The sequence below is a fragment of the Diorhabda sublineata genome, chromosome 9, assembly GCF_026230105.1.
Source record: "Diorhabda sublineata isolate icDioSubl1.1 chromosome 9, icDioSubl1.1, whole genome shotgun sequence".
Taxonomy (NCBI): Eukaryota; Metazoa; Arthropoda; class Insecta; order Coleoptera; family Chrysomelidae; genus Diorhabda; species Diorhabda sublineata.
The window spans coordinates 14165779-14183104 of NC_079482.1; the positions used below are offsets into that span (position 1 = coordinate 14165779).

At 29.4% G+C, this 17326-nt stretch overlaps 2 protein-coding genes across 3 annotated transcripts; one reads left to right on the forward strand and one right to left on the reverse strand.

The window, feature by feature from the left end:
* Positions 1-1365: 1365 nt before the first annotated feature.
* LOC130448716 (methyl-CpG-binding domain protein 2) lies at positions 1366-3781 on the reverse strand. 2 transcript variants are annotated; one of them, XM_056786199.1, is made up of 3 exons: positions 2995-3740; positions 2496-2668; positions 1366-1708 (listed from the first exon to the last, which is right to left on the reverse strand). In XM_056786199.1, the coding sequence occupies exons 1-3, from the start codon at positions 3341-3343 to the stop codon at positions 1703-1705; spliced, it is 528 nt and encodes a 175-aa protein (XP_056642177.1). In that variant the 5' UTR covers positions 3344-3740; the 3' UTR covers positions 1366-1702. The 2 variants fall into 2 exon arrangements, with proteins under 2 accessions (XP_056642177.1, XP_056642176.1); XM_056786198.1 differs by lacking the exon at positions 2496-2668 and having other exon boundaries at positions 1370-1708; positions 2995-3781.
* Positions 3782-3847: 66 nt separating this feature from the next.
* Positions 3848-15664, forward strand: LOC130448717 (protein spindle-F). Its single transcript, XM_056786200.1, has 4 exons — positions 3848-4415; positions 6411-6763; positions 7100-7359; positions 15528-15664. Exons 1-4 carry the CDS (start codon positions 4048-4050, stop codon positions 15567-15569), a joined length of 1023 nt encoding a protein of 340 aa, XP_056642178.1. The 5' UTR covers positions 3848-4047; the 3' UTR covers positions 15570-15664.
* The last annotated feature ends 1662 nt before the right edge of the window (positions 15665-17326 follow it).

The following is a 17326-nucleotide window of genomic DNA, read 5'->3' on the forward strand; positions in this document are numbered from 1 at the left end:
TTCCTCTGAATCCGATTCAATAATTTGATTTCTTCTTTTTTCTCACTATTATAACGTCACTATCTGTCCCAAAGTCAACAACTACTAAAAATTCACTCAAATCATCTACATGCAATACAAAATCTAGTTTGTCTTCCAGGTCACTTATTTCACAAGTATCATCAAAATTTTCGCCTTCCATCTTCACTACACGAGGGGTTTTAACGTAATAATTACGAAACGAAACAAAATAAAGCACTCACTATTGTATAAACATAAAATGCAGATCATACACATTGGAACGCTTTTGATTATCTAAGAATTAAGAGCGCTAAGTGAAACAAGCGGGTCGCAAATGCGCCGACAACGGATTTATTCCTAACAATGAAATGGTCGAAAAAGGGGCGACAACAGAGTGTAAAGGTTAACCCTAAAATACCACAATCAAACTGATAGTTGACATTGCTTATTGAGAAATCGTTGTGAATCACCTTTAAACACCTCCTGTAAATATTTCTTGCGATAGAAACAATAATGCAATGCTGGCATTTTTACTCAGTATTTCAAAGTTCTGTAAACTGTATTGCATACTATCACACAACGATTGTTCCTAACAGCACTTTCTTCTGTTTCATTTTTTTTTTCATCACAAGTATTTGAAGATGTCGATGAAAAATAATTTTTATCTAAGTTGCTGTCATCTGTGCCAGATTCTTCAATGTGCAAGTCATATTTTCTCTTGTTGATCAATATTTGTGATCTCTCTTGTATTGCAGTACTATCACCAATTTTGTTACTTATAGAAGGCAAAATTATTTCATTTATATGGGAATCAATTTAATGTTCTTATAACGCCTATTCTATGACTACTTAAGGGCTAATAAGAATGATTATAATTTACGGTGTCAATATCTTACTGCTAAAAAAATATAAGATACAAAATAATACAATATTCTTTGTGGATTATTACATGGAGATCACATTCAACGGTCACAAATTTAGAACTAGACTTCTCAACACAATTCAATGCAGCCAACAATATTCTACCTGAACTACTATTTACATTCATTATTTACTAATTCATTTCAACACATTTGGCACACTGTACCTTTATTTTTATTTGAGATTATACTGAAAAACTGCTAAATCGACAAAATCTGTATTAATAATACCAATTACCGACTACCGATTAAGTCAAAGAACAAGTAAAAATAACTAATGGTGGACTTGAGTGGAATGAGTTTTTCCTGTTTCAGGCAGTGCTGAAGATAAATTATTAGGAAGCAGGCAAAATTGTGAATTTTACTTGCTGAGTAAATTTTCTCAGTCTATAGATCAACTAATTTTAACACTATTGGTGTGACTTTTGCCAGAACAATGACAATGTGTAATAAATAATATAGTACATTTATTACATAATTATTAAATATTTCAGTACAAAAATGACATAATAAATAAAATGATTAACTTAAATATTATAATTTCAATGCATCTTGCAGTTTCTTTCTTGCAAGTGTTACCCTCTCTTCTTGCCTCTTGATATCATCATCTGAAATATTTACAGCATGAACCAATGGTTGTTTAGGATCGAGAAAGACTCCTGGATTTTTCTCCAGAAGTACTTTAGTACTAGTTTGACCTGTAACTGGTTGAGAAGATACATGCAGAGCTGTGGCAACACTTTGAATTATTGTATCTTCTGTGACATTTGGTCCCACTGGTTTTAGTCCTAAACAAAGATAATGTCATATACATAAAGTAATACATAAGAGCAACCAAACTTTTAAATAAATTATTTTATGTTATTGAAAAATTGACCACATCAATTTTTAAGCTGATGCCAATGAATTATCACAATCTTTATGACACTTTTTTATAGTGGATATATAAAAAGTTGTATTTTTACAATATTGAGAAAATAGTGAATTTGCTTTATATGTTCATAGAGTTATATAAGTGAAAATGATGCAAAACACCTATTAAAATATAAATATTTCAGCTTCTGAATGTGCTGCTGCTATAGCACTTGTAGAACTATGTTTGCCACAAGTTCAAGTGGTAGTTTGCTTTGAAGAGGCATAATCTACTGTTACTTTTGCCAGTAAACATAATTAGTAAAATAGTCTAGATACCCTACAATATCAGAATCAACATCTTCAGTTTGTTCAATAACACTGAAACTAGGATGAACATCAATAAGGCAATATTTAATTTAGTGATAATTCATGATTTGTTCCATTTTAGGGACTACTGCTGTAGTAGAGTGTATGGACTTTGTAGCGACTGATGGTACCCAATGGAAGAATGTAAGAGTATCAAGTTATGGAAGAGGAAGCATTATGGTTATGATGATAGTCTGGAGGGCTGCACGGAGTTAGTTAGTTGTGATTCAGTAACTTGCAGCAGTTCAGTGCATAACAAATATGTTAAGACAATATGTGGTAACATATGAACTCTTTGTATGAGAAGAACTTTTTTTATTGTAGATGTGACTAGAATAGTACAAAAGTACTTACATAAAGTAGAAACTCTAGATTGATGCCCAAGAAGTAAGTATTGTCCAATAATTGAGTTTCCACGGTAGTTACATTTTTGAATGTCTTATACTTATACATGCAATTTCCCATGTGAAAAGCCTTCTCAAGTATTTGATTTTGTATTTTTTGATGTATTGTATTTATGATATTCCCTGTGTTAAGAGAGTACCCACATTACTGTTTCATAGTTATAAAGCGCATATTTTAGTTAGAAAAGTTTAATTTTCCATGTAAGTTAGGTAAACATTTTTTAATTTCAACAATACCTATCTAGTATACATTATTAATATTAGTATTCATAATTGATGTCAAGCAAAAATGAATGGAAGGAAATTTTTTTGTACCTAGAACTTATGAAAGCATATAGCCATAAATATGCACAATCAAATATTTATAACTACATGAGAATAAAAAATATTTCTCTTAAGCAAAAATAAAAACTTCATTTACCTATATTGCCTTTATAATCACTACTAACCTTTAGGTAATTCCATTGCTTCAAACTCAAAACCATCCATGTCACAGGCTCTTAAGCCTTCTAATCTTTTCTCCCATATTAATTGTTTGGGCTTTTCTTGATTGCCATTTTTATAATCATTCTTAACTTTACTTTCCTGTAATTTGTACACTGTTACTGGTTGTTTGAAAATACTAGCAGTCTGCCTTATAGGAGGAACAAGTGAACCGTCATTTCTGACTCCTCTTCCATAATATAAATCAACTTTTCCCACAGTTATACCCGTTTTACGTAAAACATCGTCTCTTTGCCATCGTTTGGGAACTTGAGCACACTCATATTTAGTTTTTTCAATAGTAATACTAGCCATTAGTATTGATTTAGTAAAAAGATTAAAATGAGTCCCAATAATGTGTCTTGTTATACACTGAATATTACTATGAACTAAGACAAATGAGCGTTTTTGTTTATATTATATCAAAAATATAGTGGTTACATACCCTGGTATATTCTGTTGATTAAGTACTCATTAGTGTGCATAAACACAAACCACAGAATTAAATACATAGGAAGTGTCAATGTCAAACTATTTTTATGAAATTATAGGAATACGGTGTACCATAGTTCAAATAACTTACTAAACTACGAAGAAAATATGTCTTTCACAATTCCCGCAAATATAGCAGAATAGAACAAATTCTGTAGAAAACTGAAAAAATGAAACTATAAATATCGTATGTTGATTTAATCAACATTTTTCTGTTAGTATACGAAGACACTGACAATTTTCGGTTTTTCACTTACACATGTTCGTAAAAAAGCAAACCTCTGCAGAATTCACAGATATAGTCAATCCCAGAATTACTCTCAGGGTATGATATGTGTATTGAAATAGTTGGTGTGTAGAACGATTTTGATTGTTCTGCAAATTTTGTTTTCAAATGTCAAAATGTCAAAATCAACAATATAAATAAAAGATGAATAAACGTTCCACTTGACAAATAATCAAATCATATTTCATATGTTTGATAAAAACAAATAATTAAACAGTGAAATATTAGCAAATGAACAATAATGGAAGAATCAGTTGGTGCACATTATGCAATTCAAATAGCAGTTCATACACTGAAGGATAGATGCAAAACATTACAACAAAGACTTCAACTTTTGGAACAAGAAAATGTTATTCTTCGTACTAAATGTATTCATAATGAAGAAGCCGATATTTCCCTTACAGAAATAGGTAAACTGAAAAAGGATTTAACTGAAATAACTGAACAGAAAGATCATTTGAACGAACGTGTTAAAATGGTAACATCTGAAAATCAAGAGTTGTGGAATAAGTTAGGAAAATTAATAAAAATGAATAATAATTTAAACGAACAATTTCACAAAATAAATGAAACATTAAATCAGCATACAAGTCCTCCAACCTTACTAAGGTATCGTATTTTATCTGCAATTTTGTTATTCCCCTTTGTATATGGATATAACCAACCTTTTCAAGGTATTGATTTAATTTATAGTTGCATTCCCTATATGCAACTAATTCTCTTTTTTGAGGATTTGAAAATTTGTTTGTGTTTGAAGTAAATCCTCTAGAATCATATAATTATTCCATCCCAAGAATCCTACCATACTACAGTTTTTGCAGTAATTCTAAATTTAATTGCAATCTTCAATTAAAGGAAAATAAACATTATATTAACTTCTATTTTTTATGAAAAGGTAAAGATTAAGCTTCTTTTACATGAAGTATTATCTAATTTGAAAATGAAAGTATTATTTCAAATACATTAGAACCTCTTTAAGTCGACTCCAGGGGAAACGCAAAAAAATTTGAGTTAGAGAGTTTTTCAGTAATAGAGGATTTTGACTTAGGGGGCACTGGATTCGGAGTTAGGGAGGGGAAATGCAGAAAGGAAAAAGTCAAGTACGAGCATTCAAATTTAAGTTACATAAATAATAAACATATATATTTAATGAATATTTATACAAAAAAAATTTTTTTTGCTTCAAATAATCCCGTCTCATCGGCATTAAAAATATTTTCAGGCTAGTAATCACATAACAAGCTTTTCAATCTTTCACTCACCCATTTGTAACAAGTACCAATATTAACACTTGCACTTTCCCCACAAACTTTTTTGAACACAAGGTCGTGCCTCCGTTTAAACTTCTCCAGCCATCCGTTACTTGCTCTAAAATCATGAAATCCTAATGACTTTGAAAACATTTCAGCCTTTTCATGTAACAAAGGTCCACTATGCTTATATTTTCATGACGACACTGCTTAAACCATTGTAATAAACATTCTCCCAAACCTGGAAACTCTGGAGTTCGTCGTCTTTTGCAAGATAAACTTTGGGCACTCTCTATTTTTTCTCTAATATCTTCTTCATTTTTTATAATTGTTGAAAGTGTACTTAACGGTATACCAAATTGCTTTGCAACGTCCTTCTTATTTTGACAAATCTTAACTGCTTCGAGCACTTGTAATTTTTCAGCAAGACTTAGTGTTCTCAGTTTATGTTTTACACTCATTTTTTCTCAATTTTTATTTGTGAACAACCATTGAAGTTGATGTTAGTTCCAGTAAATCCAAACTAAGTCTGATAATTTTACAACGGCCCACAGAAAATCTGATGTCAACTGTAAATTCCATAACCATTTCATAGAATTGATAATCCTTATAAGATACTTAGGTACAGTAACAATTTTATATTTGAGATGCAGAGGTTTCACTTTATGTGTTCGAGTTATGGAGGTAAAATGTGTATAGAAATACCATGTAGAGACTCAATAATTATTTCGACTTATAGAGGGTAAAATTTCGAGCAATGGAGGTTTTAAGGCTTGAAGGGAAGGGAACGGAACTTTTCTTCGAGTTCAGGAGTTTTTCGACTTAGGGAGATTCAACTTATAGAGGTTCTACTGTATATCCATATGTATTGAATTCATATTAAACCAAATAAGTATATAAGTCATTGATTGTGCAATTCCATATGAAACAAGAGAAAAATGATTTGTTATAGGTATTTATTTCAATTGTAGACCTTTTTATATGTTTTGTTGATAAATTGTCTTGGTTTTGGATCTCTTCTGATAGAAAATTATTTTGATGGCAAACAAAATATTTTTACGTATTTTAAAAACTAATTTTCAATCAGAAGAAACCTAAAATTAAGACTATTTATAAGCAAAAAGATATTTATTTATTAACTTTATAACATCATCAACACTCACAATTGCACTCTCAGCTAAACTGAGTTTATCTTTAGTCTCTGACAGTAATATGGTGATCAAAATGCTTGTCAGAAAATTAATTCTGAATATTGATTTAGGTCAATAACTAAATCATCTAAAATAGACTTAGTTTATCTTTGGTCTCTTGGATGTAGTGGTTGTACACAAAATATTAAGTTTTCATTTATTAGGTCTAAAACATTCACTCAAAGTAATCCTGTAATAAAACATTCTCAGAAAAATTTGGAAGTTAATGAGAATTTGAGTATGGAGCTTGAAAATATTTCATTGAAGTTGACAGATAATTTTTCCAAACAAAAGATTGAACTTGAGAAAATGTGTACAGAAATAGAAAATTTCCAATGTGGAGCTGATGACATTATTACAGATTCCTTTGGATTCAATTTTGAGGAAAATGTAGAAGAAGAAGTATATGATGAAATAAACTATGTGTTAGATTCATTAAAACAACTTAAGGAAGAAGTTTTACTACAAAGAAATGCACTTCGCAAAAGTGTCAAGCAAATGGAGTGCTTGTCAGCAAGTAAGTAAAATTTGAATTACAAATAATCTTTTAAAGACCCATGTGAAGTTATCCATGGATTTCTACCACGAATATATTTAGTATTAAAATAGACATTTTCATTGCTTTTTAAGTTTTGTTTCAAAGACCTTTTTGTACATTTTTAAATATATTTTTCCTACAATACTAGCTAGAATTAGAAAATACATCAATTATATATTTTTGAAGTTTTGATCTGCCTCCATATAGTAAGTTTTTTGTTTAAATTTGTTAATACTTTTTGAGATTGAAATATTATACTACTGCGATAATGTTGTTTGGAAGTGTATATAATATATTTTATACTTTCTTTTTCAGAACAAATGAAATGTAAAAACTGTGATACTAGAAAACAAATCAAATTAGAACAGACTACATCTACAGATGATATTCCCAGAATTGGGGTCGATAAAAGTACTGAAACTAATAGTTTTGTAGAAGAAGAAAAACAGTCATCTCTTACCCAATCACTTCCAGTTGATGTTGAAAAAATTTGCCCCATTTGTAACAAACATTTTAGAAAAGAAGTCAAATTTGAAGAATTTGAACAACATGTAGAGAACCACTTTAATCTTGATGTTAGTTCCTTTGAATTATTATAGGGTTAGCTTTAATAATCACATTTTTGTTGCTTTTTCTTCATCTGTTGTTTAAGTTGTGAATTATAGAAATCATCTTATTTCTAAATCACGCATCTTCCATAACCAAAAAAATGAGTGATTCGTATTATTCTTATTAAGAAGAAGAAGAGTCTTTCATAACAAACTTGGCGATTCAATAACCACTTATCACCAATATTTCATATAAAAATATAAAAATTGGACGAATATTGAATCAGGTTGAAGAATTTCCCAAATTGGGTTTTGGTCTGCAAACGCCCCTCGAATTTTTGGCCTACGACCTAAATAAAAAATCAGAATCAAATCAGCTCTCAACTTTCACATTAACCTGCTCCTAAAACATAATACATTTCCCATTTAAATGACATGGATTTTTGCAGTTAATTTTTTTCTACTGAAACAGATGTAGCTAATAATACTTGAACAACTTTTTCTTGTAGGAAATTTAACGCTCTACAAAAAAGATCTGAATGCTTGTTTCAATAAGATTTACTGTTTGAAAGTTATCGAAGGATAAAGTTGTATTCATAGGTAAATTCATCATTTTTTTTCTAATTTCCATCATAATATTAATTTATATCAAACTAAACGCATACAGATGGGTCATAAAATAAGGAAATGCAAAAGCTGGATCCAAAATAAAGTATATTTGCTTATAAATAATAATATCAAAACATTTATAGTACTTTTCTCATTTCTACAATTTTTTTGTCAAACATTTTGTATTGCAGTAGGATATTTGACTCTATATTCACTTACAACTTGATCTTCTTGAGTAGTTAATCTATTGATTTAATCTTATGTTAATTGAACAGTTCTTTCGGCTAAACTATTTACTATTTGCAGATTATTAATAATTTCCAGACCATTTAACAGGTTGGCTGCGTTACCGTTCATTAATGTAGTGGGGAATATGAAAATTACAAATATTTAAGATTTGCTAAAAGCATATCTTCGTTAATTTTGGTTCGTTTCAAATGCTAAAGATAGCATTTTACGTAACTGAGTATTGAGATCATTTTTAAAAGGACAAAATGTACCTGTAACGCACAGACATTACAATTTGTTAATCTGGTGCGGAAACAGTCTTGGGGGACCGGTACATGTATAGTTTACGTCTGTGTGTATGCTGAAAATATCATCTCGTGTTGAAAAAATAATGTTTCTAACTCAAAAACCTAATACAAATAACACAAAAAGTGTAGATTGTAACGAACCGTTTACCTTAGCTGAAAATAAACAATATAACGAAGATAAGCAAAGTGTGGTAAATGTGCGCCAAAGACCAATTTTTTCTGATGAATCGGGTAGTGATGTAAGTACCAGTGATTTATTCAATGATAATATTGAGAAAGAAAATGAATATGAGTATATATCGGAATCTGCAAATGATGATGAAAATGAGTAGCATGATATAGATGGGAGTGGTAATGAGTCTGATGAATGGAAACAATACCAATACTCGCCTAAATTAAATGTTAATTTTGAAGAAATAAAAAAACCTTTATACGCTTACAAGTTATTCGTAACAGATGATCTTTTCCAAAATATCGTTGAAGAAACAAATAGGTTTGCTAGGTAAATGTTATTAAATGTACATCAGTCAAAATCACGTTTAAGTTCTTGGATTGACTGCGACATACCTGAACTTAAGCGATTTTTCTCAATATGTATAGTTATGGGATTAGTGGATGGTTCTGCAATAAATTTGTATTGGTCAAAAGATCCCATGTTCTGCTGCATTCATTTCATGTAATAATGAACAGTGTAATAAAGATGATCGCCTCTTTAAGTTATATGAACTTTTGAAAGTATGGAATAGAAATTTTCAAACTGCATTGACTCCAGGACGAATTTTAGTAGTCGATAAAAGTATAGTGCCTTATCAAGGGAGTCTCCAAATAAAACAATGTCGTCCCAATAAAACTCATGCATATGGAATTAAGTTATATAAATTATGTACATTGGATGGATATACTAAATACATAATCGTTTATCGTGGTAAAAATACGACTACTGACGCAGGATCTTCCCAGAGTGAACAGATAGTGTACGATCTAATTGATAGTGTTAAGTTAGAACATGCCCACTATCGCTACTTATATGCTGATAATTATTATTCTAGTTTATCTTTAGCCAGATCAGTGTTAAAAAATCAAATAATTTATTGTGGAACCCTGCAGTCCAACAAAAGAGAAATCCCAAAACACTACCAAAAAAATGAAAAAGGGAGAAATTTGTGGTAATCAGAACACCACCATACGTATTATAAGATGGATGGACAAACGGCCCGTTCTAATGTACTGATTCAACTTATACAACCACTTTTAAACCAAAAGAAAGCTAGCAGGGGGAGCCTATACTTGAACCAAAAACAATCTATGATTACAATAACGCAGAAAAAGGAGTAGATTTTAGCAATCAGATGAGTTCTTATCATTCCATATTAAGAAAATCTTTCAAATGGTACCGAATATTATGCTTTGAATTATTACTCTGAACAGCTATTGTAAACGGTTGGATTATCTATAACAAGGTTACTTCTTCAAAATTGTCTATAATGGAGTTTGGACGATGATTGGCCCGGGAGTTACTTGTTACTCTAGTAGTACACGAAGAAACCACTATTCCTAAGAGTTCTACATACCTTAGTAACTTGGTTACAAAATTAACAAGTTACTGCAATGAATGTCCTGGATAACCAATGCAATGTGTTTATCTTGCTTTAATAGCATTCAAAAAAATTAATTAGTATTTCTGTAGCTAAATTGTTTTTTTCTAACAATATATTTAGTTTTTTTTATTTCAAAATAGCATTCATACTAATGAAGCATTATGAAGTTTTCATGTTGTTTGATGTTTGTATCTAAATGTGTAAAAAATAGTAAGCTACCTGACACAAAAACTCTTTAACACGACAACTGGTCACAAAACGGATGATAACAATAAGTTCTTACATGTTTTTACTTTTAATAATTGATCTTAAAGCTTTTATAATTTATATAATAGAACTATAAAAATTATAAAGCTAATTACTGTCCTTACCGGTATCGCACCATGTCTGCGTCAAACTACTGGTTCCAGAGGATCAGTAATGCACATAAAGATTAGACAGTAGAATACTGAAAACAAGTCCCGTGGTCTGATAAGTCTAAATTCGAAATATTTGGGCAAAAGCGAAGAATTTATGTTCGTCGAGGATCCCCAGGAAAAATGCACCTTGATGGTATAACTCCAACTGTTAAACATGATGGTGTGGGGGTGTTTTTAATATACTGAAGTAGGGAATTTCTACAGAATTAAAGAAACCCTGGATAGAAATGGTTACCATTACATATTAAAAACGTATACTAACCCTTCTGGGATGCGCCTAATTGGCCGTGGGTATCTGTTTCAGCAAGAAAATAACCCAAAGCACACATCTAAGCTTTGTCTCAACTATTTAAAAAATGAGAAAGATAGTGGTGAGTTATAAATAATGAAGTGGCCCCCACAATCTCCGGATCTAAATCCAATAGAATTTTGTAGGATGAACTGAATCGGAAAGTTAGAAAATTGAATCTCACTTCCTTGGATGATCTTTGGAAGGCTCTTCAAACGTCTTGGAATATTATACCAAAAACTGTTTTAGAAAAACTAAATGCCATGTGTAGTTAAAGAATTAGTGGCTGTCGGAGGTGGTTTCTTTGATGAAAAGAAAGTGTAGCAGTATAAAATGAAAAAGACAAAATGGTTTTAATTGTAGAAAGTTATCTTTTAATATTTTTAGAATAAACCTTGTTTTAACTTGATTTATTTTACCTTTAATATTTTTTTTAATAAGTTTTCATCTTGTCTGGAAACTTTCTGTGTAATTATAAGAGCTCTTTGAAGTCATCAAGAGGTAAAGTGAACACAAAAACTATTGAACTTTGGTATTTGTTTCTCCAACCTTTTTTAATAACATTTGAGAAATTTTATGTCCTGCTAAACAATTCTTGTATTTGGTTTTATAGAGAGTACTCCAATTTTCCTGTAACTTCTTAAACAATGGAACATTTGGCCCATCAGTCCCTAGTATTTTCGCAAATGATCACTGCTCCACTTCGACAACCCAGATTTGAGTTAGTTGGATCGCAACAAACTGCTTTGATATTACCAATTAATCCCCATTCTTGAACCGCATTGAAAATTGCTTGTGTCTTTGTAATTACTTTCCCATCTAGTAATGCTGGTACACCTATGGTATTACTTTTAACTATAATTGGTACTTTGTCGACCTTTTTGTGAGAAAAACAATCAGATCAATGCACTACCGCCGGACCAACTTCAATCTCTCCAAATACTCGTTTCATTCGTAAAACAGCTTCTCTTATAAATTTCGATAGGTATTCATTGAATTACATTTTGTTCAAAATTAAAGCGCCAGGGTGAACTCCCGCTTCTGGTATAACTGATATTAATCGAATAGAATGTTTTTAAGAAATATTGTAACTATCTAGACAGCCACAATATGAATAGTTACTCTCTCATTGTTAGCTTCATAATTTCGTCCTTGATCTTCAAACATTGACAGTGATAAGAAGTAGTTGTCGTTGTCTCACCTTTTGAAGCTTGCTAATCACTCAGAGCTTGATAGTAAAGTCATCTAAAAAGTAAGCCCTCTCAGGTTGCTCATAGATAGCGTTAGAATACTATAGGAATAAATTTAAAACGTGGTTTTGTTAAGCTTTTTGTTTAATAGCATTAAATTCACGAATTTAAAAAAATAGATTTATTCAAACGCTCAAATTCATGTACAAGTACGGTAATATACAGCATATTGGAGTTACTCCATAATTTTATTGCAAACAAAAAGCGGTAGAAAATGATAAATTTTACTATGAATACAACTTTGTAAAGTATTAAATTTCCTAAAAAAAATAGCTGTTGAAGTATTTTTAACTACATTTTTTCAGTGGAAAAAACTATCTGCAAAAAGTGCAGAAATGTTATTTAATCAGAATTTTCTGAGAATTTTTTTTTGACAAACTGTTAATGTTGAAAAGGTGAGGGTAAATAATTAACAATTAGTTTAGTTGAAAATATCATGTGACTTAGAGTGAAAGTGAGTTGGGTTTGGGTAATTAACTTTTTTGTCAGTTACCTCTTTGACTTTATTGTAGAAAAAGAAAAATATTTACTTTCTAACCGAAGTATTAGTGTCATATTCAGGAATCCCTTCTTTTACTATGGTCAAAAAATAAAATTTTGTTCGAATTTTGATGCAACTTAAGTTACTGCTTCTTTTCAGGAGAAACTTTTTCGTATTTTGCTAAATCTCTATTATCTACAGGCCGAATTCAATTTTACAACGAAAATATGGGCAAAAAAATTTATATTAATGAAATATTGAGAACATAAATTGAATAAACTTAACAAAAAACTCCTTCGAGAATAGGGACATTACATGGAAATAAAGTAAATTATAGAAAATTTCCTCTACAGGTTAAACATTCATTTCATCATTAAACATTTTTTTAGGGCGATTACATATTTCAAAAAGAATCTCGATTCAAATGAGTCTTAATTCATATGGAAGGAATCTATTTGATCGACCAATTCATACGCACATACTCGTATAGTATTGGAATAATGTCCAAAAAATGGGTGGCCTTATTTTTTGTGTAATAAATGTTTGTATGGTTTAAGGATTGGTTATTGCATAGGCGGTTAGGTTCTAACATAGACTATTTGCAAGTCCAGAGGGAATGTGTTCTGTACATTCTTCAGAATTATGGTCACCAACCACATCTAGCTTATACAGGAACAGATGAGCTTGGTTTGATGCAGTTAAATCATGAGAAGGGAATCCAAATATAAAGTGTGTGTATTATATAAACATATACTTCCTCGAATTTTATTAACGTCTCATTTTGTTTATGTATCTTGAAATTGTTGTTTGTCTTTCTTCCATATTTATTCTATATCCGTAAACTTTGTTTTATCATTATTGAAGTGTAGGCCTATCTCTTATGTTGCTGTTATTAGTTGTTTTGTGGTTTCTCCAACCTTTCTTCTGTTTCTTGCTATTAACGCCACATCATCAGCATAAGCTAAGCATTGACGACTTTTGTTAAATATCATGCCCTTTGTGTTGATACTGGTTTTTCTTATTATGCTTTCCAAAGTTAGATTAAATGGTACCGTTGATAGGGGGTCGCCTTATCTTAATCCTTGTTGTGTTTTGAAAGGTTCACTTTTCTTGTTATTAATTTTTACTATATTGGTTTGTCCTCTAATGTCATCGTTCCTAGTTGAATTAGTTAGGCTTGGGTCTTATATTTTTTTATAGGACATAACTTAAAAACTTAAGAGGCGTTTGCAGACCAAAACCCAATTATTTTTTTGACATTAAAAATCAATAATTTTAACAAAAATTTTGTTTTATATGTTATAGAATTTATTAAAAGTCTAGTCAGAAGCGAAACGTCAAGATGAAATAAAATCCAAATTAAAATCATTAATCATATCAATTTATGTTGAATTACAATGAAAATCTATAAATTTTAAGTAAAATGTCATTTTCTTCTGGACATTCAGGAATTTTTTTGCATTATATTCATTCGTATGAACGTCACAGGAAAAGGTTGTTTTACAGGGGTCTGTCTTCCCAGTTATAATTGTGATAGAAAATAATTATTTAAAAACTTTTTTATATTTCTACTAAAAATTTGCTTTTAATAAATTAAAATATCAAGATAGTATCTTATATATTTCTAATTTCTAATTATACAAAGCTAAGTATGATTAAATGAATATTTTAAAAATTTGTAAAATTTTATTCAAAACAATGTATTAACCCATAAGTAATTGAGAGTTCAGGGTAGTATTTCCAAATATTCATGCTTGACCTTATTCTTTATAGCAAAATTTGAAATGAAATTTGTCCCTAAGCAATTTTCACTATAGGTTATCATTAAAGCAATAGAAACAGAGGTAGTAGCAAAAAACTTTCTTTTGGCGCAAGTTTTAGAAGGTCATAATGAAGGTATATACAAAAATTAGATTAAATTATAAAAGACATAATACATCATTATAAATATTTCATTAATCTAAAACACCACAAAATAAAAGAATATGATTTGTAATACTTATAGAATAGATTAGAAAGACGTCAATAAAAGATGATTAAATTTTTTTGAAAATTTTTCCAATAAAAAAAAATTTTTGACAGAGTCAGATCCAAAAGCATTAGAATTTGCTACACTTAATGTCCGAAGCTTCATAACTCTTTTTAAAAATTTTCAATGAAATTGATGACTACTATAAAATTGTGTAATTCGCTTTTTGTAAATGTTTCTCAGCGCTAACAGATTTTATGCTATAAAGTAGGGCAAGTTTACGACTGCATTGAAACTGTATTGTAAAAAATTGAATTACCATATTATTATTAGAAATATCAGCATCTGTTTCCTACTTATTCAAAATCTCTAATTAACAAAAATTCCAGTTTTTACAAGTTTGTGTAGAAACTGTTCCAATAAGATGGTAAACACTAATTATGTATTAGCATAGAATCCACTGGCGTTACCATTTGAAAAAAGTTAGTTAATCAATTTACGAGATAGTCTATTTTTGCGTCAGTCTCTAACCACCCCATTTAATTTTTTTTAATATAAAGCTGAAAGTGTAATTTATTTTTTACCAATTAAGACATTTTTACTTACATTCATACATATTTTAACTGAAACAAACTCCTCGAAAAATTCTCGTATACAAATTTTCAAAAAAAAAAATTTGCAAGAGTTTTGTAAATATATGTTGGCTTATATCATCCTTACATACATTTTATATATGTAACATATTTCCAAGAAATTAGAATCTACTGAAATAGTAAATAAAAAATGGTTAACAAAGATATATTACAAAATAGAACAAAAACCTTGAAGTGGGTCAAAAATTTCCTTTAATAATTTTCATTAATATTGTTTTCAATGTTTTTCAAATCTGGATTCAAGTAACATTGGTAGGAAATGGTAAATTACTTCTGAATTATTTTAGATAGATGTCATCTTCCCATATTTAATCAAATTTAATTAATCCAAATTTTATTACTTTTCTTGAAATTTATTTGAAGGTTTCACTGAAATGTTTCATTTTTCCAGACTGTATTTATGGCGTCACACTATTCAACGTTTTGTGATTGAAGAAGAAATATATATTGGAATACATCAAAAATACTGTTAGTGTTGTAAAAATGTATATATTTTAGATAAAAGTATAATATAGTATTATATTCTTAGTTGCATTGAAATTTTTTAAAAATCACTTCATAAAGATACAAAATTTACCATGACAAAGGTGAAGCAATTTTTCCGAAGTACCTATAAATATAAATCGCAAATCCAAATTTTTTTAACCTGTTATCTATATATGACATATTTATAAGACATCATCATATTGGCAGCAGTCCACTTGGGATGAAACTCTTTGAGGTGGTCAAAAATAAAAAAAAAAACATTTACTTGTCACATGTTGAATGTTATATAATATTGAAGAGTGACTAGTTGTACAGTAATTCAAACAAATCTGATGAAAATTCTAATAAAAATTATGAATCAGATAGTGTAGCTGATTTGACATATTATAAAAGTTTATTTATTTATAGAAAATACAGCTAGTTTTTTTTTATTACTAGAAAGAAAAGTGTATGTTGCTTTATATACATAGTTAAATATAAAGTTTATGAATACAGAAAAGATTTGAAATACAGATGTTACTTGTGTAATTATCTGGTATACATTACATCAAGAATTTCTTGTTATATCACCTTCTTATCTTAGTGATACTGTCTATTTCTAGACAATTATGATGATATTGATTTCTCAGATAAAATTGCAAAATATACAACTGGATGTGTTGAAACTATAAGACTGGCCAAAAATGACTAACCAATGAAAATTACTAAATAGAGAAAACATTATCAAACTTCAATGTTCAAGAAAAATGAGTTGACAATAAAGTGACTAGATAAAAAAGAAATTAAATTAAGTTCTCTAGAGTCAGAAAAACCAATGGCTACTGATTATAATATGAATATAGAGGGAACTAAACTATACTAAAAGACTAATTGACCAGCACACATACCAAAACCTTTACAAATAATTGAACACAATTTTCCTGCACTAATATCATCCACCAACTAAATATGTTTGAACAGTTTGAAAATTTGATTTGTTTCATAATTTCAAGAGTAATATATTCAAACTACTGTTTTTTCATTTTAAGTTCATTTTTCACCACTATTCCTTGATTTTGCCACAATTCCATGAATTATTTAAAATCTCTCAAATATTGTGATAGCCAAACATAATGCTTACTAATTTCATAGAAATATACCTATATAAGAAATATATACTAATCAGTGTAAATATACATTGGGGTGCTTCAAATTTTGTTCACCCTTTCAAATGTTTTTATTTGATGTGAAAAAAATCCTTACACATGATCTCTATGGCTCAACTCTAAGGGGTCACTTTCTTATGTTAGTTTCCCATTTAATGAACAAGGGGAAATTTTCTTTTATTAAAATTGAATTTACACATAATTAAGCAATTTGAAAAGAAAAACATATTCTTAAAGTTGAGTCTTTGAGCTTAACAAAACTGATAATTTTTCGTAACTGCTATATTGTATTCTGATTTTCGTTAATAAAAAAACTATTAAATTTTTAAAATTAAAGACGTGTTTTGTAAGGTATTTTTACATCAAATAAAAACATCAAACATACAAACAAAAAATGTTGAAGTACCTTAACATAGTGTAAATATTTTACCAAAAATTTTTAAAAGCAGTCTTTTAGAGTTTAGAAAAAATACTATCAAAATTTAACATAGCTTCTTTTAAACAATTTCTTTCCTCATCGGTTTTTAAACTAACACAATATTCATCCAACTTTTTTTGT

What these genes read in the sequence shown, in the direction of transcription:
- LOC130448716 (XM_056786198.1), bottom strand. Translation starts at nt 3,343, where the DNA reads ATGGCTAGTATTACTATTGAAAAAACTAAATATGAGTGTGCTCAAGTT. An exon ending in AGCAATGGAATTACCTAAAG is followed by an intron (nt 1,709 to 2,994) that starts GTTAGTAGTGAT and finishes ATCTTTGTTTAG; the next exon opens with GACTAAAACCAGTGGGACCA.
- LOC130448717 (XM_056786200.1), top strand. Translation starts at nt 4,048, where the DNA reads ATGGAAGAATCAGTTGGTGCACATTATGCAATTCAAATAGCAGTTCAT. An exon ending in AGTCCTCCAACCTTACTAAG is followed by an intron (nt 4,416 to 6,410) that starts GTATCGTATTTT and finishes TTCATTTATTAG; the next exon opens with GTCTAAAACATTCACTCAAA. An exon ending in AATGGAGTGCTTGTCAGCAA is followed by an intron (nt 6,764 to 7,099) that starts GTAAGTAAAATT and finishes TTTCTTTTTCAG; the next exon opens with AACAAATGAAATGTAAAAAC.